This window comes from Pongo pygmaeus, chromosome 1 (assembly GCF_028885625.2).
Source record: "Pongo pygmaeus isolate AG05252 chromosome 1, NHGRI_mPonPyg2-v2.0_pri, whole genome shotgun sequence".
In the NCBI taxonomy this organism is placed as follows: Eukaryota; Metazoa; Chordata; class Mammalia; order Primates; family Hominidae; genus Pongo; species Pongo pygmaeus.
This window is the reverse complement of record NC_072373.2, coordinates 219,001,722-219,026,080: the sequence shown is the minus strand read 5'-3', so window position 1 is coordinate 219,026,080 and position 24,359 is coordinate 219,001,722. Positions and strand designations below refer to the sequence as shown.

The 24,359-nt window shown below is 53.1% G+C and overlaps 1 protein-coding gene across 2 annotated transcripts in view; it reads left to right on the top strand.

Moving 5' to 3' along the window:
• TNFRSF1B (TNF receptor superfamily member 1B) overlaps positions 1-15,737 on the top strand; it is a 41,727-nt gene extending 25,990 nt beyond the window's left edge. The window contains exons 7-10 of one of the 2 annotated variants that reach the window (XM_054438672.2): positions 501-578; positions 1,127-1,161; positions 8,511-8,718; positions 13,270-15,737. In XM_054438672.2, the coding sequence (XP_054294647.1) occupies positions 501-578; positions 1,127-1,161; positions 8,511-8,718; positions 13,270-13,550 (602 nt within the window). In that variant the 3' untranslated portion in view covers positions 13,551-15,737. Of the gene's footprint in view, positions 1-500; positions 579-1,126; positions 1,162-8,510; positions 8,719-13,266 lie in introns of both variants that reach the window. The other variant, XM_054438662.1, reaches the window with a different exon arrangement.
• The last annotated feature ends 8,622 nt before the right edge of the window (positions 15,738-24,359 follow it).

The following is a 24,359-nucleotide window of genomic DNA, read 5'->3' as shown; positions in this document are numbered from 1 at the left end:
TTGTCCCAGCTACTCAGGAGGCTGAGGTGGGAGGATCACATGAGCCTAGGAATTTGAGGCTGCATTGAGCTATGATCATGCCACTGCACTCCAGCCTAGGCGACGAGTGAGGTCCTATCTCAAAAACAAAAAAAACCAAAACCCCTGGATAGGGGAGAGATGGGGTCAGCAATTCGCCTGAATATGCAGATGGTCTCCTTGCTGCTGTTTCTGATGAGCCCATTAGGCTAAGAAGACAGTGGGCTGGGCCAGGTCACCTCCGGGGGCTTCCATTCTGGGGCTAGAACTGCATCAGGCCAGAGGTCTCAAACTGGTGGCCCTTAGGCTGAATGAGGCACACAGACGTGATTGCTTTGTAATTGGATTTGAGAATCTGCGGCCTAGACTCGCCCCTCACTTGCAATGACGCGAAGCACCTTGGGTCCCTGGCTTGCCTGGCTGGCCCCTGGTACATTTAAGTTTGTTTTCTGTAGCTGTCTGAGCTTCTCTTTTCTTTCTAGGACTGATTGTGGGTGTGACAGCCTTGGGTCTACTAATAATAGGAGTGGTGAACTGTGTCATCATGACCCAGGTGAAAAGTAAGAGTCCATCCTTCCTTCCTTCATCCACTTGTTCAGGAAGCTTTTGTGGGGTGCCTCCTGTGAGTCCAGCACTAGGCACAGCCTTAGGGGTCAGACAGAGCTGGATATGGGGGTCCTTCTTCTGTAGGAGCTTAAGGCCTGGGGTGAAGGCACCTCTGCTAACTTAATAACTAAAAGGCAAGAGGTGATCAGGGTTTTCCAAAGGGTAAGAGTTCAGGATTCCTATCCAGGAAGCCTGGGGGATTCGGGCTTCCTGCAGCAGGTGGTCTCTGAGCTGGGTAAGATCTCGATGGGTGGAGTCTGTGCAGGGAAGGACGCGCATCCTCAGTGGAGGCACGGATGGCACAGATGGGGGACTGGAGAATGGTTGGGATGGTGGCAGTTAGAGTTGGGTGGGGGCTTCTGTGGACCTTGTCTGGTAGGCGATTGCTCCCTGCAGGGCTGGGCCTCTCTGCTGCTTCTATTGGTCCCCATACTGCCCTCCTACTTAGGACAGATGTGCCTGAGGAAGTCAATCTCTTACTTGTCCCCTCTCCTCTTTATAGAGAAGCCCTCGTGCCTGCAGAGAGAAGCCAAGGTGGTGAGTGTCTCCACTGCCCTTTCCCCCTCTTCCCCCGGTCCCCTTCTCGGCGGGCCGGGCTGTCACAGAGGAAGCAGTGACTTCTGTCGTTGGTCTGTCCAGTGTCAGGAGGTGTGCAGAGCCCTGGGAGGTGGAGGAAAGGCCAGGGAGTCAGGCAGCCCTCCATGGACTAAGAGAGGCTGTGAGTGTGAAATACTCCGGCAGACAGCAGACGCCTTCGTGGCGTTCATGGCAGGCACGTGGTTGTGGACCCACAGCGCAACCTTGGGTAGATGTGAAATTGCTCTATGGCTACTTCCTTACCACGAGATGGGGGTTGTGTCTGCTCGATCCAGCCTGCAGGGTGGTGCCATTCGGTCAGCTGACAATGATGTTTCTCCCTGCCTCCATTGTGTTTACAGAGCACTTTCTCAGAGAGCAGTGGTTTTCAAACTGAATTCTGGGGTAGCTCAGTGTCCCACAGAGGGCCCTTGGGTGTGGAGGAAGTGGTCATCTCTCAGGTTTGAGGTAGAGGCTGTGGGGCTGGGCCCTGGGTCCTCCCAAAGCAACTCACCTTTGATCTGTTTTATAAAGTAGGGCCTGTGAAGGCCTTTTGTTAGAGACAGACTGACAGTGTCATATCACAGTATTTCATTCATTCTCCATCAGGAAGACATTTGGCTGGAAGTAACCCCAAACCTACAGGTGACTTTAGAAAAAATGGCTTTATTTTTCTTGCATTGTAAGAAGTCAAGGGGTTGGTGTCTGCTGGAATGGCCTCCACTGTCCCCTTGCATGGTGCCAGCAGGACCCCAGGCTCTGTCATCTTTAGTGTGTTGACTTTTGTTCTCTTGTTTGTGGCCTCATGTCATAAGATGGTGATCATCACTTCATATGTCACCTCTAAGTCTGAAGTGGGAAGAAGGGGCAGGCGGCCAGGCCAGCCATGGTGCCTTTATCAGTAAATCAGATGCCTTCCCAGAAGCCCCGGGTAGACTTCTTTCATCTCACTGACCAGACTGTGTCACATGACCACCCCTAGCTGCAAGGGAAGCTGGGGAAGGGGGTGCTTTGCTTTTCCAGCCTCTATGGAGGAGGAGGACAAGCGAGGGGGGTTGGAGGTGGGTATGGGGTAAGCCAGAACATGGGTCTGTCACAGCCTTGCACCTGGTAGGCAGGGCAGGTTTTTTACCCAATTTGACAGATGAGAAAACAGAGTCTGATGAGTTTTCTCGACCTCAGGGGCAGGTAGAGAAAGAGTTTCTCAACCTCATGGATATTTGAGACGACAACTTACTTAAGGCAGGCCAAAGTGGGAAGATTGCTTGAGTCTAGGAGTTCAAAACCAGCCTGGGAAACACAGTGAGACCCTATCCCTAAACAAAATTAAATAAAATAAATATTTTTAAAAAGGATCTTGGCTGGGCACAGTGGCTCACACCTGTAATCCCAGCACTTTGGAAGGCCGAGGTAGATGGATCACTTGAGGTCAGGAGTTCAAGACTAGTCTGGCCATCATGGTAAAACCCCATCTCTACTAAAAACACAAAAATTAGCCGGGCATGGTGGCACGTGCCTGTAGTCTCAGCTACTCGGGAGGCTGAGGCAGGAGAGTCGCTTGAACCCAGGTGGTGGAGGTTGCAATGAGCTGAGATCACGCCACTGCTCTCCAGCCTGGGCAATAGAGCAAGACTCCATCTCAAAAGAAAAAATACAATACAATACAATAAATAAATAAAATGTCTTACTTAGTTGTGGGGGCTGTCCCGTGCTATTCGGCAGCGTCTTTGGTCTTTGTTTACTTACATGCCAGCCGCATTTCCACTCCAAAACTCTCCAGACATCGCCAGGTGTCCCCTGGAGGGCGAAATCACCCCCAGCGGAGAACCACTGCTCGAGGGAACAGCTCAGCCCTGGGCAGCCCAATGCCTGAAGCTTACACCAGGTGTTTGGAATCAGATAGATTGATTTCATCCCCTGATTTTGGTGACAGGAAAAGAGATGCAGGGAGGAAAACTGAGTTGCTCAAGGTCGCACTGCAATGTGTCTCTGGACTCCCATCTCAGTGCTCTTTGCCCTGCCCTACAGTATTTTAGTGGGGAGGAAACGTTCTCATTCCCCGGTGAGTGAGTTTCACTGCTCCCTTTCTCCAGCTTCAATTCAGTGACACTGACTGTTGCCGCCTGGTGGCGTGCGTAGAGCAGGGGTCTCCCCCAAGCTCTTCCGCAGCAGTCCAGCTGTCGCCTTCCCTTTCCCCACCAAGTGTTTCCCAATCCTCTGTGCACTGAAGATGTCCTGGGTGTGGCCCAGCAGCCTCTGCTTCCCTTTTCCTTTTTTTTTTTTTTCCTTTCTTTCTTTTTTTTTTTTGAGACAGCTATGTCGCCCAGCCTGCAGTGCAGTGGCGCCCTCTTGGCTCACTGCAGCCTCCGCCTCCCGGGTTCGAGTGGTCATCCCGTCTCAGCCTCCCAAGTAGATGGGACTATGGGCATGCGCCACCATGCCTGGCTAATTTTTATGTTTTTAGTAGAGACGGGGTTTTGCCATGTTGGCCAGGGTGGTCTCAAACCCCTGACCTCAAGTGATCTGCCCACCTTGGTCTCCCAAAGTGCTGGGATGATAGGCGTGAACCACCACGCCCAGCCCCTTTCCTTTCACTGTTGCTCTCAGTGTTCTCTGAATGTGAGTGACTCAAGTATTTGTTGAGTGCCCCAGTGGTGTGTCTAGTGCGGAAAAACCCCCAAACCCTGATTTGTGGTGTTTGCTAATTTCTGTGGTATAAACACTCCCACTGTAGCCAGTTTCCAACTCCCAAGACCCTCCTGAATAAGGAGTTGGGAGGAAATCTGCACAGGCCTGAGCTTGTCCCAGTACAGCCCTGGCTGAGCCCTGCCAGGCTCTTTGTGACTGAGTCCCCACGCGTCCCTGTGGGGCAGGGAGCATCATCACCCCCATTTTACAGAGGAGGAAACTGAGACTCAGGGAGGTTCCATTTCTCCTGTAGGATTAGATCATTAGGTGAGTGGCACAGCCCAGGTTTGAATCAGGTTTACGCCCGTGTCCCACGCTACTCCTCAACCAGCAGCTACTCCTGCTAAGAGGCCAGTGGAGAGTCCTTGAGCTGGGCTTCTGGGCTTGGAGTGTGGACTCAGCACCCACCTGCTCCTCCTGCCACAGAAAGAACGTCCAGGGCATGGGAGACAGTGGCGTCCCTTTGTTTAGAAAACACCAACATGTGGCCGGGTGCCGTGGCTCACGCCTGTAATCCCAGCACTTTGGGAGGCCGAGGCAGGTGGATCACGAGGTCAGGAGATCGAGACCATCCTGGCTAACACGGTGAAACCCCATCTCTACTAAAAATACAAAAAATTAGCCGGGCGTGGTGGCGGGCGCCTGTAGTTCTAGCTACTCCGGAGGCTGAGGCAGGAGAATAGCGTGAACCCGGGAGGTGGAGCTTGCAGTGAACCGAGATCGCACCACTGTACTCCAGCCTGGGCGATAGAGCGAGACTCTGTCTCAAAAAAAAAAAGAAAACACCAATATGTGAGCTTACCCACAATCACCCCCACAGACACACTCATGCACGGACCCATGTCTGATAACAGGTGTGAACATTTATCGGCTGTTGAACGGATGCCAGACACTGTGCCCAGTGTTCTTTATTCTCACAGCCATGCTGCCACACGCAGGCAGTATGATTCTTGCCCCCCATTATATGGCCCAAGAATCATGGTCTCAGAGAAGTTAGTAACTTTCCCAGCGTAGCACAGCTAATGATCGCGGCCTGGGACACAAACCTAGGAGTGTCTCTCCTCGCCACCCCAGCACACACACTCACTACATCACTCACAGATATGCACACATGCCCCCTAACATAGACACATGTGTGCATGCTTCACACCCTCATGCCTGTAGACACAGGTGTGTGAGCCTTGTGAACATACAAACAGACGGACCCAGCAGGAACCTGGAGGATCTGGCCCATGGCTCTGCAGGGTCTCTGCTTCTGCCCAGCGGGGCTGGGCCAGGAGGGGCTGGGAGCTGAGAGTGCTGGCTGGCTGGCTGGCTGGCTGGCTGGAATCCTGTTTTGTTTGTTTGTTTGTTTGTTTGTTTGAGAAAGAGTCTTGCTCTGTCGCCCAGGCTGGAGTGCAGTGGCGCAATCTTGGCTCACTGCAAGCTCCGCCTCCTGGGTTCACACCATTCTCCTGCTTCAGCCTCCCGAGTAGCTGGGACTACAGGCACCCACCACCTCGCCCAGCTAATGTTTTGTATTTTTAGTAGAGACGGGGTTTCACCGTGTTAGTCAGGATGGTCTCAATCTCCTGACCTCGTGATTCGGTGACCGCCTCGGCCTCCCAAAGTGCTGGGATTACAGGCGTGAGCCACCGCACCCGGCCCTGGGATCCTGTGTTTTGAATGAGGCTCCTCAGTACTCGGCTCTACTGGGGTCCCAGCCCAAGGAACAGGACTCAGCCTGCTTCTGCGCCACCTGGGGCTGCTTGAACTTTGCGACTTGTGGCTTGGGAGGAGGGAGGTGGCCGTGACCTTTGGGGGTTTTTGTTCTGCCTGGCTGTGGCCACCAGCAGAGCGGGTGGGGCATAGGCCAGAAAAACCCCTTTTGTGGGGTTGTGAGGAGTGAAAATTGGCTGCTTCTCCTCCCCTTCCAGGCTCAGAGCAGGGCTGGGGGGCAGTAGTGGGCAGCGACCAGGGTCAGACCACCTGGGCGGAGGTTCAGCATGAACTTGCAATGCCCTCCATCTCTCCAAAACTGGGGGACCCAGCCCAGGGAGGGTGCGGGGGTTCCTGGGGAAGCTGGTCTGGGCTTCTGCTCCTGCCATGGACCAGCTGTGTGATGCTGAGCACAGGACGCACTTTCTCTGGGCCTCCGTGGCCTCTTAGGGACAGCTTGCATGGGATCCCTCCAGTCCTCAGTGAGAGGCTGTGGCCTCGGGGAATTGAGGGTGCAGGTGGCGCTCAGGTGTCCGAGAAGCCATGGGAGCCGGGGGCTGCAGTGATTGGACAGAGAGGACCCTGGTACTCGCATCTGTTCTCAGAGCACATCTGGAATTGTAGCTCCCTCTGGAGGGAGGCAGGAGGTCTCAGCCTTTCCTGGGGGGTGGTGGCACCTGCGCTGCTCGCTCCACCCCTGCTCTCACCTCCCGCTGCAGTGCTGGCGAGCCCCATCAGCCCTTCACTCATCTCTACCCTCCTTTCTGCCTGGGACCCTTGTTTTAATCCTGGGCAGGCCAGGGGCCAGGGCAGCTGTTGGGAATGTGGCTCGTGCCATCTCCTTTTTTGCCGGGATCAGCAAACAATTGCTTAGAACTCCAAGGCAAGGGTGTGAGCGACTGGCCAGCCGGTGGGAACAGACAACAGGCTGGGAAAGGAATTTCCAGCTTCTCTCCAGTGTGGGTGTCTGGAAATGGGGACCTTGCCTTGAGCCTCCAGAGTTGAAACCCCAGACACCCAGGAAAGGCACTTTGGGATTTAGCCCAGCCATAGTATGTCCTAACCATGACCTTGGACAAGTAACTCAACCTCTCTGTGCCTCAGTTTCCACAAAGCAAGGATAACACTGGGCTGTTGGAAGAATCAACATAGATAGTGTCTGGAGGGATGTAGGTGCAGTGCATGGCATTGGCTGGCACTCAAATGTCAGCTAATAATATTATTATTATTCTATGGGAAGAAGACATCAGGGGAAGTTGCAGAGCAGCCTGTGGGCGGACTCTGGAACAAGAGGCTGAGGCAGTGCAGCAGAGGGTCTCAGATGTGAGCACTCTCTGCCCCAGAATGATTGACTGAGCACAAAGGTCTGCACGCTTTCTCTGTAAAGGGCCAGATGGTAGGAATTTCAGGCTTTGTGGACTATATGGTCTCAGTGACAGCTACTCAAACCCACCTCTGTAGCAAGAAAGCAGCTACATGCATAGACAGCACACACCCAACTGAGAGTGGTGTGTTCTGATCTAATTGTGCCACTGGACACCCAAACTTGAACTTCATACCATTCCGTGTGTCGCAAATTATTCTTTTTTTTTTTTTTTTGAGATGGAGTTTCACCCTTATTGCCCAGCCTGGAGTGCAGTGGCTCGATCTCGCCTTCCACAACCTCTGCCTCCCAGGTTCAAGCGATTCTCCTGCCTCAGCCTCCTGAGTAGCTGGGATTACAGACATGAGCCACCACGCCAGCTAATTTTGTATTTTTAGTAGAGACGGGATTTCGCCATGTTGGTCAGGCTGGTCCCCGACTCCCGACCTCAGGTGATCCGCCTGCCTCAGCCTCCCAAAGTGCTAAGATTACAGGCATGAGCCACCACACCTGGCCACAAATTATTCTTAAACATTTTTTTTCAACCATTTAAAACATGAAAACCAGTGGGGTGTGGTGGTGCACGTCTGTTATCCCAGCACTTTGGGAGGCCAGAGTAGGAAGATGGCTTGAGCCCAGGAGTACAAGACCAGCCTGGGCAACATAGCACAACCCTGTCTCTACAAACAATCGACAACAAAAAAATTAGCCAGGAGCAGTGACACGTGCCTGTGGTCTCAGCTACTCAGGAGGTTGAGGCAGGAGGATCACTTGAGCCTGGAAAATTGAGGGCTATAGTCAGCTATGATTGTGCCACTGCGCTCCTGCCTGAGCAACAGGGTGAGACCCTGTCTCAAAAAAAAAAAAAAAAAAAGTGAAAACCATTCTTAGTGGCAGGCTGTACTGGGCCCCTGGGCAATCATTTGCCTACTTCTGATTTAACAAACTCTTGTGTGGAGTTTACTATGGAATAGGCATTGTTTTAAGCACTTTACAAATATTCAGCCATCTAATCTTCACAACAACTCTATGAGGTAGGTTATTATTCTCCCTTTATAGATTAAAAAAAAAAAAAGAGGCACAGAGAGGTTAAGTAACTTGTCCAAGGTCACACAGCAAGTGAGTGGTAGAGTCATTATTTGCACTTGTGTGGTCTGGGTTTAGAGTCCACACTCTTGGTTGCTAGGCTGGGCCATGTCTCCCTGTGCAGATGGGGTGAAGGAAAGCTGCTTTCCTTCTACTCTCTTATGCAAAATAAGGATGAAAATCCTGCCCCACCTCTAAGACTATTTGGTGAACAGGGCCAGGTGGTCTCTGCCCTCATAGGACACTCACTCTAGCAGAGCAGCTGGGTGCTAATAACAGAAACACAGAAACCACGGAGAATCACACCTCCCAAAAAGTGCCGTGTGTGGAAAGAACGTGCAAGGGTGGGCAGAAACGTCACGTAAACTGAGAAGTGCTGACGGCAAGAGGTGTGGATGGCAGTGGGAAGGAGGAGGGGAAGAAGGAGCTGGCTGGTGGGCTGACTGCTCTCCCCTACCACCCCCTGCCCATCCAGCCTCACTTGCCTGCTGATAAGGCCCGGGGTACACAGGGCCCCGAGCAGCAGCACCTGCTGATCACAGCGCCGAGCTCCAGCAGCAGCTCCCTGGAGAGCTCGGCCAGCGCGTTGGACAGAAGGGCACCCACTCGGAACCAGCCACAGGCACCAGGCGTGGAGAAGGCCAGTGGGGCCGGGGAGGCCCGGGCCAGCACCGGGAGCTCAGGTAAGAGGTGGGAGCACGCCTGGCTTCATCCCAAGCCTCCTTGGTCTTTCTCATCTGGTTTCTGTCTTAGCCATCTCCTCCTGAGCCTCCCCGCGGGGTGGGACGAGGCCTGAGCCACAGGGAACTTCCTTTGGTTCCCTGAACCTAAGTTCCCTCCCGCCTTTGCCCATGCTGGGCCTATCACCTCAAAATCCTTCCTTCTGTGGGACAACCCCAGCTTGTCCAAGTGCCCGGTATCTGGCGGAGGAGTTTTCCTGAAACCTGCTCCCTGCTACCACCCCCAGCTGGCCTGGCTGCTCCTCCAGGCTCACCATGCTCTGGCCTCCCTTTGACAGGACTGTCAGACTGCATGTACAGACACTGTCTTCTCCTGTCTCCCACGCCAGGCTGTGGGACACCTGGTGAGCCTGGATCATCTCATTCATCCCTGTATCTGCAGGCCCAACATGGCCCAGCTACTAATAATTAATCGTAACAATCGCTTCTACTTATGGAAGGCTGCGGTACAGCAGGCACTATACTATACGTGTGAAATTGACCTGCATGTCAACTCTAAGAGATAGTTATTGTTGTTATCCCATTTTACAGTTGAGGAAACTGAGCCCCAGAGAGGTTAAACAGCTTCTTCAAGGGCACATGGCTAGTAAACAGAAGAGCCAGACTCACCCCTACGCTGTCGGGCTCCAGAGCCCTGGGGTTGGAAGATGAATGAAGAAATGGTGGCTCCAGGGCTCCACTCACTGCAGTTTGTTGCTGGGTCTCTTTGGGTCTGAGGCACTGGGAGTGTGGGGATCGTGTCCCATTTATGCAGGCTGCATTGTGCCCTGGACCTAGTCTATGACGGATGTCACTCCTGGTTGGCATCTCTAGGGCCCACACTGGAGGGGCCCCTGTACAGGGTCTGCTGGCCTGTGCCTCTCTCCCTCTTACCTGGCAGTGCCAGCCAGTGAGAATTCAGGGAATGACCATGAACTTGGGTCAGTCTCAGATCCTTGCCCGGCCACTCTGGTGCCATAAGAATTTGGGCGGGATGCTTAACCCTGCCAAGCCTTGGTTTTTTCACCTAGAGGTGTGCTATGGCGCCTCCTTGCCAGGTCTGGTGAGAGATGGGTGACATTGTGCCCAGCTGGGCACCAGACCAGGGCCAGGCTCCCTCTGGGCCGCCTCCATGTGGGGACTGATGGCTGCAGCCCCCACCACACAGCCCTCCTCCAGCTCACTCACCCCCAGCTGCTCCCCAGCTCACCGCGCCCCTGCCTCTTGCCTGCACTCATGCCACCCCTGCCTGCCACACCTGTTCCTACCTGTCCCCATCTGCCCACAGGAGCTGACGTGGCCATTTCTGTTTGCCCCATCATAGCCCCCAGCCTCTTCGGTGGGAGGTCTCATCAGTGCCCCTCACTCCAGCCTGAGAACTCCCTGTGGGAGGGCCTGGGCCAGTGCCTGGAAGAGATCAGGGGCCCTACACATTGTTGAATGAATGAATGAATGAGTGCGCTCCAATTATAAACTCTTAGTCTTTGCCCAGTTCTTGGATTCGTCTGATTGTTTTTTTTTTTAATGGGGTCTCGCTCGTCGCCCAGGCTGGAGTGCAGTGGTGCAGTCTTGGCTTACTTCTCTGCTCACTGCAGCCTCCGCCTCCCGGGTTCAAGTGATCCTCCCACCTCAGCTTCCCGAGTAGGTGGGATTACAGGCATGTGCCATCATGCCTGGCTAATTTTTGTACTTTTAGTAGAGATGGGGTTTCACTATGTTGGCCAGACTGGTCTCGAAATCCTGACCTCAGGTGATCCATCTGCCTTGGCCTCCCAAAGGGCTGGGATTACAGGCGTGAGCCAACACGCACGGCCCATCTTTCTGATTTTGTAGCTATACCTGGTGTGGCTCCCTCCTTGGGCCAGGGTGGAGCCCTGACCATGTCTGCCCTCCCCTCTCCCCTCTGCCTCTTCTGCTCTGTGCTCCTTCCCCCGAGTCCCCCAGCCCGTGTCCCTGGCCTCTGTCCTCTCCTTCTCTCCCTCCCACCCCTAACACCTCCCTCCACTGTGGGAACCTGTAAACCCCAGGGTTGTGCCCCTTCGTGGTCCCCCATCCACCCCCGCAATGTCTCATGCTCGATATGCAAAGGCCATGGTGACTTTGGGTGACATTTGGGTGCCGTGGAGGCTCAGGGTGGAAATTTCCTTCCGGCCTTGTGATTTCAACCCTCCTCCCCCACCACCTGCTTGGGGCTGTTTTGAGCACAGCAGGTTGCCAGCTCCATCCACCTCCCAGCTACCCGAGTAGTTGGAGTTAGGGGGAACCAGGCTGGGGTGAGGGCACTCAGCAGGCCCCTGCAGCAACAGCAGCAGCAACTCTCATTTTCTGAGGGGGCTACTTTACTGTATGCCAGTCCCCTCACATTCATCTCAGCAAACCCACCATCCAGTGCCTCCCCAAGCAGTTAGAAAACTCGGTTGCCCATAGGGGCTGGGCAGGAAGGTGAGGCAAACCTTGGGCTGTCCTTGGACGGATCTTCTGCATCTGGCTCCCAAGGGAAGCCATAAATCCAGATCTTTAAATGTAAACGCCTGAATTTTAAATGTTGGTAATCAATTCACTTAAAAACATCACCACCACCACCACCACCACCAACAAAAAACCCCGTAGTCTTGTCCCTGTTACAGGCACTAGGAACACAGCAGGGAATGATCAAAAAGTCCCTGGTCTGGCCAGGCAAGGTGGCTCATGCCTGTAATCTCAGCACTTCAGGAGGCCAAGGCAGGAGGATCACTTGAGTCCAGGAGTTCGAGACTAGCCTGGGCAACATAGCAAGACCCCCATCTCTATTAAAAAAATAAAAAAAAGTCCCTACCCTCCTGGGTTCAGAGTCTGGTTGGGGACCCCAGGAGCTGGGGGCCCTGGAGATCAGGAGATCACAGAAATGGGGAGGGACCCAAAGAGTGGTGGATAGGATGGGAAGTAAATGTCTCTAGAGAGGGAGGCCAGGGGGCGGGGGGCACTTCATGGAGGATGTGGCCTTCGAGCTAAGGCCTGAGCACTAGAGAAGAGCTCTCTAGGCTGAGGGAGCAGCCTGTGCAAAGGCCCAGGGGACCTGAAGGGCTCAAGGGGTTGTAGCAGGGGGTGGGGAATGTGGCTAGAAGGAACCCCATCAGGGTCTTGGAGCAGCAGGAGAGGGGGTGGGAGAAGGCAGGCTCCAGATCAGACAGGGCCTGGTAGGCTGTGGCGAGGACTGTGGGTTTTTGAGCCCCCAAGGAAGTGATCTGCCAGGTTCAAGGGCCAGCTGTGGCTGCTGATGGAAAACAGATTTCAGAGGAGTGGGGTTGAAGCCAGGACAGATGGAGGCTGTTCACACCCATCCAGATGGGAGTCGGAGGAGGCTTCCATAGCCCACTGCACCATGAAGCAGCAGGGTAGGGTGACCCTTGCAGAAGTCATCTTTTGTTTTTGTTTGTTTTTGAGATGGAGTTTTGCTCTTTCGCCCAGGCTGGAGTGAAGTGGCGTGATTTCGCCTCACTGCAATCTCCGCACCCTGGGTTCAAGCGATTCTCCTGCCTCAGCCTCCTGAGTAGCTGGGATTATAGGCACCTGCCACCATACCCGGCTAATTTTTTTTTGTATTTTGAGTAGAGACAGAGTTTCATCATGTTGGCCAGGCTGGTCTCGAACTCCTGACCTCAGGCGATCCACCTGCCTTGGCCTCCCAAAGTGCTGGGATTACAGGCGTGAGCCACCGTGCCTGGCCCAGAAGTCATGTTTTGAAGGGAGACAAGGCAGGAATGACGGATGGGCGTGTGATATGAGAGAAAGATGGGTCCGAGGCTCTGGGCCCAAGCAGCTGAATGGATGGCAGCAATGAGAACTGTGATGAGGAGGAGAGGGTTGGATGGGAGATGGGAGTAGAATCAAGAGTTAAGTTTGAGGCTGAGCACAGTGGCTCACACCTGTAATCTCAGCACTTTGCGAGGCTGAGGTAGGCAGATTCCTTGAGGTCAGGTGTTCGAGACCAACCCAGGCAACCTGGCGAAACCCCGTCTCTACAAAAAATTAGCAGGGTGCAGTGGCCTGTAGTCCCAACTATTCAGGAGGCTGAGGTGGGAGGATCACTTGAGGCCAGGAGGCAGAGGTCGCAGTGAGTCGAGGGAGTGACACCGCACTCTTTTGAGACCCTGTCTCGAAAAAAAAGAAAAAAAAAAGAAGAGACAGGGTCTCACTATGTTGCCCAGTCTGGTCTTGAACTCCTGAGCTCAAGCGATCCTACAAACTTGGCCTCCCAAGTAGACATCTGTTTTATATAATTGGCTCCTCCCATCTCTGGGGTGATTGGGGCTGGGTAGGTAGTGATGCTATTCTTATTCAGCAGAGGGGAAAATGAGGCATATGCAGGTTAAGTGACTTGCTCAGGGTCACACAGCAGAGCTGGGCTAGAATCTCGGTGTTCGCTCCTGGCTCAGTGCTTTTTCCCATGTGTCTGAATCTGCATCTTGGGCAGGGGTCCCAGGGCCCCACTCCTGGACCCCTGGACTGACCCCCACCCCATCTTGTGCTTAGCAGATTCTTCCCCTGGTGGCCATGGGACCCAGGTCAATGTCACCTGCATCGTGAACGTCTGTAGCAGCTCTGACCACAGCTCACAGTGCTCCTCCCAAGCCAGCTCCACGATGGGGGACACGGATTCCAGCCCCTCGGAGTCCCCGAAGGACGAGCAGGTCCCCTTCTCCAAGGAGGAATGTACCTTTCGGTCACAGCTGGAGACGCCAGAGACCCTGCTGGGGAGCACCGAAGAGAAGCCCCTGCCCCTTGGAGTGCCCGATGCTGGGATGAAGCCCAGTTAACCAGGCTGGTGTGAGCTGTGTCGTAGCCAAGGTGGGCTGAGCCCTGGCAGGATGACCCTGTGAAGGGGCCCTGGTCCTTTCAGGCCCCCACCACTAGGACTCTGAGGCTCTTTCTGGGCCAAGTTCCTTTACTGCCCTCCACAGCCGCAGCCTCCCTCTGACCTGCAGGCCGAGAGCCGAGGCAGCGAGTTGTGGAAAGCCTCTGCTGCCACTGTGTGTCCCTCTCAGAAGGCTGGCTGGGCATGGACGTTCGGGCCATGCTGGGGCAAGTCCCTGACTCTCTGTGACCTGCCCCGCCCAGCTGGACCTGTGAGCCTGGTTTTTTGTTTGTTTGTTTGTTTCTCCCCCTGGGCTCTGACCCAGCTCTGGCTTCCAGAAAACCCCAGCATCCTTTTCTGCAGAGGGGCTTTCTGGAGAGGAGGGATGCTGCCTGAGTCACCCATGAAGAGAGGACAGTGCTTCAGCCTGAGGCTGAGACTGCGGGACGGTCCCGGGGCTCTGTGCAGGGAGGAGGTGGCAGCCCTGTAGGGAACGGGGTCCTTCAGGTTAGCTCAGGAGGCTTGGAAAGCATCACCTCAGGCCGGGTGCAGTGGCTCACGCCTATGATCCCAGCACTTTGGGAGGCTGAGGCGGGTGGATCACCTGAGGTTAGGAGTTCGAGACCAGCCTGGCCAACATGGTAAAACCCCATCTCTACTAAAAATACAGAAATTAGCCAGGCGTGGCGGCGGGCACCTATTGTCCCAGCTACTCAGAAGCCTGAGGCTGGAAAATTGTTTGAACCCGGGAGGCGGAGGTTGCAGGGAGCCGAGATCACGCCACTGCACTCCAGCCTGGGCGACAGAGCGAGAGTCTGTCTCAAAAGAAAAAAAAAAAGCACGGTCTCCAAATGCTAACTTGTCCTTTTGTACCATGGTGTGAAAGTCAGATGCCCAGAGGGCCCAGGCAGGCCACCATATTCAGTGCTGTGGCCTGGGCAAGATAACGCACTTCTAACTGGAAATCTGCCAATTTTTTAAAAGAGTAAGTACCACTCAGGCCAACAAGCCAACGACAAAGCCAAACTCTGCCAGCCACATCCAACCCCCCACCTGCCATTTGCACCCTCCACCTTCACTCCGGTGTGCCTGCAGCCCCACCCCTCCTTCCTTGCTGTCTGGTGTGATGTCCTAGGCCACACCGTCTCCTTTCAGGGAATTTCAGGAACTAGAGATGACTGAGTCCTCGTAGCCATCTCTCTCCTACCTCAGCCTAGACCCTCCTCCCCCCTCCAGAGGGGTGGGTTCCTCTTCCCCACTCCCCGCCTTCAATTCCCGGGCCCGAAACGGGTTGCCCCGCCACTTTGGTACATGGCCAGTGTGATCCCAAGTGCCAGTCTTGTGTCTGCGTCTGTGTTGCGTGTCGTGGGTGTGTGTAGCCAAGGTCGGTAAGTTGAATGGCCTGCCTTGAAGCCGCTGAAGCTGGGATTCCTCCCCGTTAGAGTCAGCCTTCCCCCTCCCCTCCCCCAAACATGCCCAGGGCCCTGCAGAGGGGAAACCAGTGTAGCCTTGCCCGGATTCTGGGAGGAAGCAGGTTGAGGGGCTCCTGGAAAGGCTCAGTCTCAGGAGCATGGGGATAAAGGAGAAGGCATGAAATTATCTAGCAGAGCAGGGGCAGGTGATAAATTGTTGATAAATTCCACTGGACTTGAGCTTGGCAGCTGAACTATTGGAGGGTGGGGGAGCCCAGCCATTACCATGGAGACAAGAAGGGTTTTCCACCCTGGAATCAAGATGTCAGACTGGCTGGCTGCAGTGACATGCACCTGTACTCAGGAGGCTGAGGGGAGGATCACTGGAGCCCAGGAGTTTGAGGCTGCAGCGAGCTATGATCGCACCACTACACTCCAGCCTGAGCAACAGAGTGAGACCCTGTCTCTTAAAGAAAAAAAAGTCAGACTGCTGGGGCTGGCCAGGTTTCTGCCCACATTGGATCCACACGAGGACGTGATGGAGCGCACCTGCCCCCTGGTGGACAGTCCTGGGAGAACCTCAGGCTTCCTTGGCATCACAGGGCAGAGCCGGGAAGCGATGAATTTGGAGACTCTGTGGAGCCTTGGTTCCCTTGCGTGTGTTGATCCCGAGACAATGAAAGTTTGCACTGTATGCTGGACAGCATTCCTGCTTATCAATAAACCTGTTTGTTTTACACGTCGACCCCTGGCTCTGCCTGGGGTCTGGGCTTGGGTTTGTCCATGCTCTTGCTTGTCTGCCACCCCTGTGTAAGGGGAGATGGCGTCACGGTCCCTGGGGTCTGGCTGGCCCCTGTTGTGACTGGACCACAGAGGGACCCCTGTTACAGCCGCCCCCTCAAGCCTGTGAACAATAAGAGAACTTCTTGCTCAGGACCACACAGCTGGCTGGGTTCCAAGTGTGCCCTGGTCTCATGCCCTCATCCCCCAGGTCTCCTGGGCCTGCTCTCAGGACCGGGATGGGGTCTCTGCAGATCCCTAGCAGCCTAGGCAGCCAGGCTCTGCCCTCCTGGGGACCCCACTCGGGGAGAGTGGGTGCCCCTGGGATGCTCAGACCAGTACAGGGCTTCGGGGGCCCAGAGGACATCCCTGGGCCCAGGTAGGAGGTTAGAACAGGGTTCTGGAGATGACCTCTGACCTCCTCCTGAGGGATGAGCAGCAGTTTTCCAGAACAAAGGATTGCAGGGAACTGTCAGGCAAAAGGAGTTCTGAGTTTAAAGGCCTTAGCCTGGCCAGCATGGTGAAACCCCATCTCTACTAAAAATACAAAAAAATTAGCCGGGCATGACGGTATGCACCTATAATCCCAGCTAGTCAGGAGGCCGAGGCACAAGAATCGCTTGAATTGAGGAGACAGAGGTTGCAGTGAGCTGAGATCGGGCCACTGCACTCCAGCCTGGGTGACAGAGTGAGAGTCTGTCTCCAGATAAAATAATAAATAAATAAGTAATAAATAAATAAAATTAATTAATTAAAAGAAAGCCTTGGAGGGAAAAGAGACCTTGGCCTGTGTATTGGTTCCACTGACCACCTGGGTCACCATCGTCACTCCAGCTCCTGTGACTCCCTCAGTGGGACCATTTTCATTCTTGGTGATTGTAGGATCTGTGATTGACGGAACACCCCGCCTCCTGGCTTCTCGCCCTCCTCTCCTCCCTGGTCCTGTCCTCCAGCCTGTCTCAGTCACTCAACCCTTGACCAAGGCTCCCCACACTTATTCCATAAAGAGCCAGGGAGCAAAGTTATCTTACTTTTTTGAGACAAGGTCTCACTCTGTTGCCCAAGCTGAAACGTGATCGTGGCTCACTGCAGCCCTGACCTCCAGTCGCAGCCTCTTGAGTAGCTGGGACTACAGGCATGGACCACTATTTCCAGCTAAATTTTAAATTTTTTTATTTTTATTTTTTGGGTTTCCCTGTGTTGCCCAGGCTGGTCTCGAACTCCTGGGCTCAAGTGTTCCACCGGCCTTGGCCTCCTAAAGTGCTGGGATTACAGGTGTGAGCCATTGCGCCTGACCAGAATAAATATTTTACACTTGGCAGGCCTTACAGTTTCTGCAACAACCACTCAACTGTGCTGTTGTAGTGTGAAAACAGCTGTGCACAGGACATAAAAGAATGGGCAGGAGGCAGATGTGGCCTTCGGGATGTACCCACACCAGTGCCTTAGACCCTGGCATTACTGATAACTGCACGTTAATCTCAATTTCAAGCATCCCACTTTCCCCCACCCCTACTTCCTCCTATCTGTCTCCGTCAGGGGCACCTGCAGCTGTTGGTTACGTTTTCTCCCTTGTGCACACCCACGACACTTTCTCCCGGTTTGTTGTTCTCTCTCTGGTTGAACCCAGCTGTCTGTTTGTGCCACACCTGCGCGTCTGCACCTGGATGGGGCAGGATGATGGCATTCCACCATGCTGGCTGGTCGCATTTTCATTTCATGATCATTGGACTTGGCTGGGCACAGTGGCTTATGCCTGTAATCCCAGCACTTTGGGAGGCTGAGATGGGCAGATTGCTTGAGCTCAGGAGTTCAAGACCAGCCTGGGGCAACATGGTGAAACCTCATCTCCACAAAAAAATTCAGAAACTAGCTGGGTGCGGTGGCATGTACCTGGAATCCCAGCTACCCATGAGGTTAAAGTGGGAGGTTTGCTTGAGCCCAGGAGGTGGAGGTTGCTGTGAGTTGAGATCTTGCCACTGCACACCAGCCTGGGGGACGGAAAAAAAGAATAAATTCTATGGGGGTCCTTGGTGATGCCCAGCAGTGACAACAGGTCCCCTCCCCGATATATTAGTTCATGTTGCTGCTATAACAAACCACACAAACTCAGTGGCTTAAAACAATACAATTTCATTCTCCTATAGCTCTGGGAGTCAGAAGTATAAAAGCAAGGTGTTGCCAGGCCTGCTAGGCTCAGATGGGGAATTTGTTTTTGGAGGCTTTAGGGGAGAATCTGGTTCCTTGCCTTCAGCTTCCAGCGGCACGTGTATTCCTTGACTTATGGCCCCTTCGTCCATCTTCAGAGATAGCAGCGGAATCTCTTCAGAAGTCAGATCTCCCTTTGCCTCCCAATTGTAGGGACACCTGTAATTACAACGGACCACCCAGAAAATCCAGGACACTCTCCTCGTCTTAGCATCTTGGCCAGGTTTCAGGAATTCAGACATCAATGTCTTTGCAGGGGCAAAGACAACCATTGGTTATGCAGCCTACCAGCTCCTATTCACTCAGTCTCCCACTCTTTCTATTTATCTTTTAATTTTATTTATTTCTTTTTTGAGATGGATTCTCGCTCTGTCACCCAGGCTGGAGTGCAGTGGTGCGATCTCGGCTCACTGCAAGCTCCACCTCCCGGGTTCAAGCGATTCTCCTGCCTCAGCCTCCCGAGTAGCTGGGATTATAGGCGCCGCTACCACGCCCAGCTAATTTTTGTATTTTTAGTAGAGACGGGGTTTCGCCATGTTGGCCAGGCTGGTCTTAAACTCCTGACAGGTGATGCACCCACCTCGGCCTCCCAAAGTGCTGGGATTACAGCCGTGAGCCACTGCGCCCCGCCTGTTTTATCTTTTAAATAAAAGGATTAATTGAGGTTTTTGTTTGAGACTGAGTACTACTCTGTGACCCAGGCTGGAGGGCAGTAGCGCAATCACAGCTCAATGCAGCCTGAAACTCCTGGGCTCAAGTGATGCTCCCGCCTTGGCTTCCCAAAGTGCTGGGATTATAGGGATGAGCCACCACGCCTTACCCCACTCTTCTAGATGGACTATTTCATGTGTTCTCCTTTATCCCCAAGCCTCTGTCCTCACCCCACCCTTACCTTCAGTTGGTTACCTTGCTGTCTATTTCACTGAGAAAATAAAACAAACACAAGAGAACGCTGCACGCTTGCCCCACCACATCTCCCCTCTCACCCTGCGTCTGTGCCCACAACCCTGGCCTTTGCCGTGACTGGGTCTGAGGACAGGTCCTCCTCTGCATGGGATCTTAGCATCTCTCCTGGCTCAAGGACATTGCTTCAGCGAGTCTCCTGTCTCTTTCCTTCAGCATCAATTTCTCTGGCTCCTGGATCTTTCCTGTTTGCGTATAGACACACTGAGGCTCCTCCCATTTGTGAAACAACCTCACCCCCATTAGGACGACTACTATCAAAAACCCAGAAATTAGTAAGTGTTGGTGAAAATGTGGAGAGATGGAAAACCTTGTGTGTCACTGAGGAGAGTGCACGGTGGTCCAACTGCTGTGGGATACAGTGTGACAGCGACTCAAAACATGGAACATAGAATTATCATCTGATCCAGCAACTCCACTTCTGGGTGTGTACCCTAAAGAATTGAAAACAGAGTCTCAAACAGATATTTGTACAGCAGTGCTCCCTGTTCATAATAGCCAAAAGGTGGAAACAACCTAGGTGTCCAAAAGGTGGAATGGATAAACAAAATGTGATCTACAGGCTGAGTGCAGTGGCTCACACCTGTAATCCCAGCACTTTGCGGGGCCGAGGCGGGTGGATCACCTGAGGTCAGCAGTTCGAGACCAGCCCGGCCAACATGGTGAAACCCCGTCTCTACTAAAAATACAAAAATGAGCCTGGTGTGGTGACACACGCCTGTAGTCCCAGCTACTCAGGAAGCTGAGACAGGAGAATCGCTTGAACCCAGAAGGCGGAGGTTGCAGTGAGCCGAGGTCTTGCCACTGCACTCCAGCCTGGGTGACAGAGCGAGACTTCATCTCAAAAAAAAAAAAAAAAAAAAAAAAAAAGTGGTGTACAACGGAATATTCAACCTTAAAAAGGAAGGAAATTCTGACACGTGCTGCAACATGGATGTTCCTTGAGGAAAAGGATCCCTTGTCCCTTATACTAAGTGAAATAAGCCAGTCACAAAAGGACAAATTCTGTATGTTTCCCGTACATGAGGTACCTGGAGTAGTAGGGTTCATAGAGATGGAAAGTAGGATGTTGGTTGCCAGAAGCTGGGAGAAGAGGGAATGGGGAGTCAGTGTTTAATGGGTGCAGAGTTTCAGTTTTTTGAAATGAAGAGCTCTAGGCCAGGCATGATGGCTCACGCCTGTAATCCCAGAACTTTGGGAAGCCGAGGTGGGTGGATTGCTTGAGTTCAGGAGTTCGAGACCATCCTGGGCAACATAGTGAGACTCCGTTTCTATGAAAATGAGCTGGGCATGGTGGCATGCGCCTTTGGTCCCAACTACTCAGGAGGCTGAGGCGGGAAGATTGCGTGAGCCCAGGAAGTCGAGGCTGCAGTGAGCCATGACCTGTGCCACTGCACTCCAGCCTGGGTGACAGAGTGAGACCCTAAAAAAAAAAAAAAAAAAAAAAGAGAGTTCTGCAGATGGATGGTACTGATGGTTGCACAACAATATGAAATTACTTAATGCCACTGAACTATACACTTAATAATGGTTAAGATGAGAACTTTTAAACAAAAACCAAAAAGAGCAACAACTACAAAAAGATGATAAAATTTTGTGGGAGGCCAAGGCGGGTGATCACCTGGGGTCAGGAGTTCGAGACCAGCCTGGCCAACATGGCGAAACCCCATCTCTACTAAAAATACAAAAATTAGCCGGGTGTGGTGGCAGGCACCTGTAATCCCAGCTACTCGGTAGGCTGAGGCAGGAGAATTGTTTGAACCTGGGAGGCAGAGGTTGCAGTGAGCCGAGATTGCACCATTGCACTCTAGCCTGGGAGAGAAGAGTGAAACTCCATCTCAAAAAAAAAAAAAAATTTGTTATGTGTATTTCACCACAATTAACAACAGAAACCTTGCTCACAATTCTTCTTCCAGGCGCTGTCAGATTTCTCAGCTACTCTTACAGCAAAAACACCTGGAGAACAGCATATTCAGGTCACCAATTTGTCTTCTCTCATTTTCTCACGTGCCCGCCACTTGTGCCCCTACTCTACTCAACCTGTCTTTTGACCAGGTCTCTATGAAACTCCATACGGCTAAATTCAATGATCAGCTTCAGTCCCTATCTCACTTCTCCTACAGGCAGGCGGTATTTGACCCGAGTGATCAATCTCCGCTCCTCGGAAGTCTTTCCTTGCCTGGCTGTCAGGAGCCCACACCCCTTGACTCTCCTGCCATCTCAGGGACCCCTTCTGTCTTCCTGCCTGGTTCCTCATCATCTCATCAACGTCTGACTGATGAGGGGGCCCAGGGCTCAGTCCTTGCACCTCTTCTCCCTCTCCAACTCCCTTGTTGCGGATTCCATCCACCTTTAAATACCTTAAATATAGCCTGATACCTCCTGATGCTTGAAGGAACAAGTATGTATTGTGCTCTAGTTGCGGGGATTCAGTGGCTGCTAAAATGAAGCTTACATAGTGGGTAGGAAGAAAAGAAACATAATATCAGACAGGGATGAAGAAAATGAAGCTGGACACAGGGGACCAAGGGATGGAAGTACCCTTTTGGATCAGGGAGGGGACCGGGAGAGGTAACCTGGGAGCAGAGGCCTGAGGGAGCCAGGGATCAGCCAAGCCTGCCCTTGACCTGGGACAGTAGCAGGAAATGAGGCTGAGGAGTGGCCAGTTCCAAAGGATGGCCACTGTCCTGCTAAGGCAGACAACGGGACAAAGGCCTTGCTGAAGAGGTTTCACCAGTGGGGGGATATGGCCAGATTTGTCTTTTGGAATGATGTCACCAGGTGCTGGGGAGAGAGGAGGTTGGAAAGTGCAGTTGTGGGGATTGCTTACCAGGAGGTGGGGGGCTCCTTCTGAAGCTCCCTTGCCTTGGCTACATTGGGGGGATAGCTGGAGAGAGATGGATTAGAAGCGGAGAGACCGGCAATGTGCTAGTTAGTCTCCATCCACCCCTCTGGTTCCCCTCTCTGCCCTGCTTTGTGCCCTGGGAGGCTGCCTCCTGCACACACATTCCTGGACCCCTTTCCCTGAGGCTCCCAGCAGGGTTTGGCCATGGGACAGCACTAACAGTGATACAGAATGGCCAGGCTCCCTGCTAAACCCCACCCTTAAGCCTGGAACTGCTGCCCTAAGTGAAGACAGCTGACCCTTTTTTCTGCCCAAATGTTGCCTTTTTGGCCTGCCATGCCCCTATCCTGTGCCCATAAAAAGACTTCAGCTGGCAGAGTGACACAAACGGCTGACTGGCAGAGATAACAAGCACCTGAGCAGAGAAGCAACTGAGCGTCAGAGACTACGGATAGACGGATAGACGTGATTAACTTCAGGTGGCGTGGCTTCAGGGAAAGATCACCTTCTTCCTGCATCATCCCCTTTTCAGCTCCCCTTCCACTGAGAGCCCCTTTCACTGCTCAATAAAGTCTTCTGCATTCATCATCTTTCAATCCATCCGTGTGACCTGATTCTTCCTGGACGCCAGACAAGAATCTGCGTGCTGAGAAGGCAGGGACTTGGATGCTGCTGTGGGGCCTGCACAGAGCCTGCTCCTATCAGAAAGGAGTGACTGGCCAGTTCCGGCATTCATTCCCTCCGGTCCTCGCACTTACTTGCTTACATGCTTCCTCTCACGAGGAGTGGCCAGCGGCGGGCTGAGTGAAATGAGCCACTCCAGTTCCTGCCTGTGAAGGGGGCTAAGGGAACGATCCCATCTCATCAGGAGACTGGAGGATGGGAGGAAAGTGAGGCCAGGTGTGTATTCCCTCCTCCCCTTCCCCTTCTGGTAGATTCTCCCTGCCACCACCATTGTGGCCCCACAGCTTCCCGCTAGTGCCTCTCCTTGTGAGTTCTTCTAATGTTTGCCTCTCCTTGGCAAAAGTGTCTTCCTTCAAGTTGCCTGTGCCCTGTGTTTCCTGCACAGAGGCCATTGCAGCCCCAGTAGCTCTGGTGTTCACTCATGGCGCCATTGCTGGGGATGTTCTCGTCTACTGAACATCCACTCTGCAGAGGCTGGGGCTGCACTGAGCTTGAGTCCGCATCTATATATACAATGGGGATAGTAACAGCACCAACCTGGTTGGGATGTTAATGTATGAAACATGAGCTGAGCCGGTGTGTGGATCATAGAAACCGGAATAAACCCCCTTCGAGAGCAGGGAATTGACTCGGTGCTGGGGGAGGGGGGCAGCTTTGGCTCCTTCCTCTCATAGGCATTGGACATCGGCTGGTGCTGAGCCTGAGGGACCAGATCCAGCGCTGCTGTTTCCCAGAGCTCACCGCCCATCTGGAGACAGAGGAGGCACCAGATGATTCTGTTTGAGGGGGTCCATTTGGAGCAACCAAGGGCAGCCACCTGCCTGATATGGTAACCAGTCAGCATGGGCCAGGCTGGCATCTCCTCTTGCCCATTTCTTTACTTTAATCAGGACAGAACATGTGGTTTGGCTGAGCTAGGACCAGCCTGGGTAGAGAAGGAATGTCTTTTTGAGTTCTCTTTATTTGTTCTCATTCATTCGTTATCATTATAGATGAACAAGCACAGAACCCAAAATTGTGGGTCCAGCCCAGCGTGGTGGCTCAAGCCTGTGATCCCAGCACGGTGGGAGGATTGCTTGAGCCCGGGAAGTCGAGGCTGCAGTGAACCGTGATCGAGTCACTGTACTCCAGCCTGGGTGGCAGAGTGAGACCCTGTCTTAAAAAAAAAAAAAAAGTCGTAGGTCCTTGAAGCCTACCTGCCCAGGTGTGAATCCTGGATGCGACACTTCCTGTTGCTGTGACCTCAGTCAAGTGAATGAATGTCTCTGATGTCTCTGGGCCTCACGTGCCTTATCTGTAAAATGGGATTAAAATAGTACCTCCCTCAGATTGTGGGATTACATGAGTTACTGCCTGAAATGCTTAGAACTGTGCCTGGCACATTGTCAGGGCTCCATACATGTTAATTGCTTTTTTTTTTATGTATAGGTGCTGAGAATGCTGTAGATAACAGCCCAGGCAAGGTCCCTGTCCACCTGGAGCTGACACGCTAGCAGGGACTATGTAAAGACAGACATGTAGGCTATGCCTGTAGTGGTAAGCGCTAAGAAAAATAAAGCAAAGTAAGGGGACAGATAGGGTTGCTGCCAGTTTGCAAGTTGGGTTGAGGAAGGCTTCTCTGAGGTGCTGCAGTTTAAGCAGACACCTTGGTGAGGGGAGGGCAGGGCAGCCATGGGACTATGGGGGGTGGGATGGGATATGGGGTTGGGAGAGAGTGGCGTGAAGCCATGGAAAGGACTTTGGCTTTTTTTTTTTTTTTTTTTTTTTTTTTTTTAGACAGAGTCTTGCTCTGTTGCCTAGGTTGGAGTGCAGTGGTGTGATCTTGGCTCACTGCAACCCGGGTTCAAGTGATTCTCCTGCCTCAGGCTCCCAAGCAGCT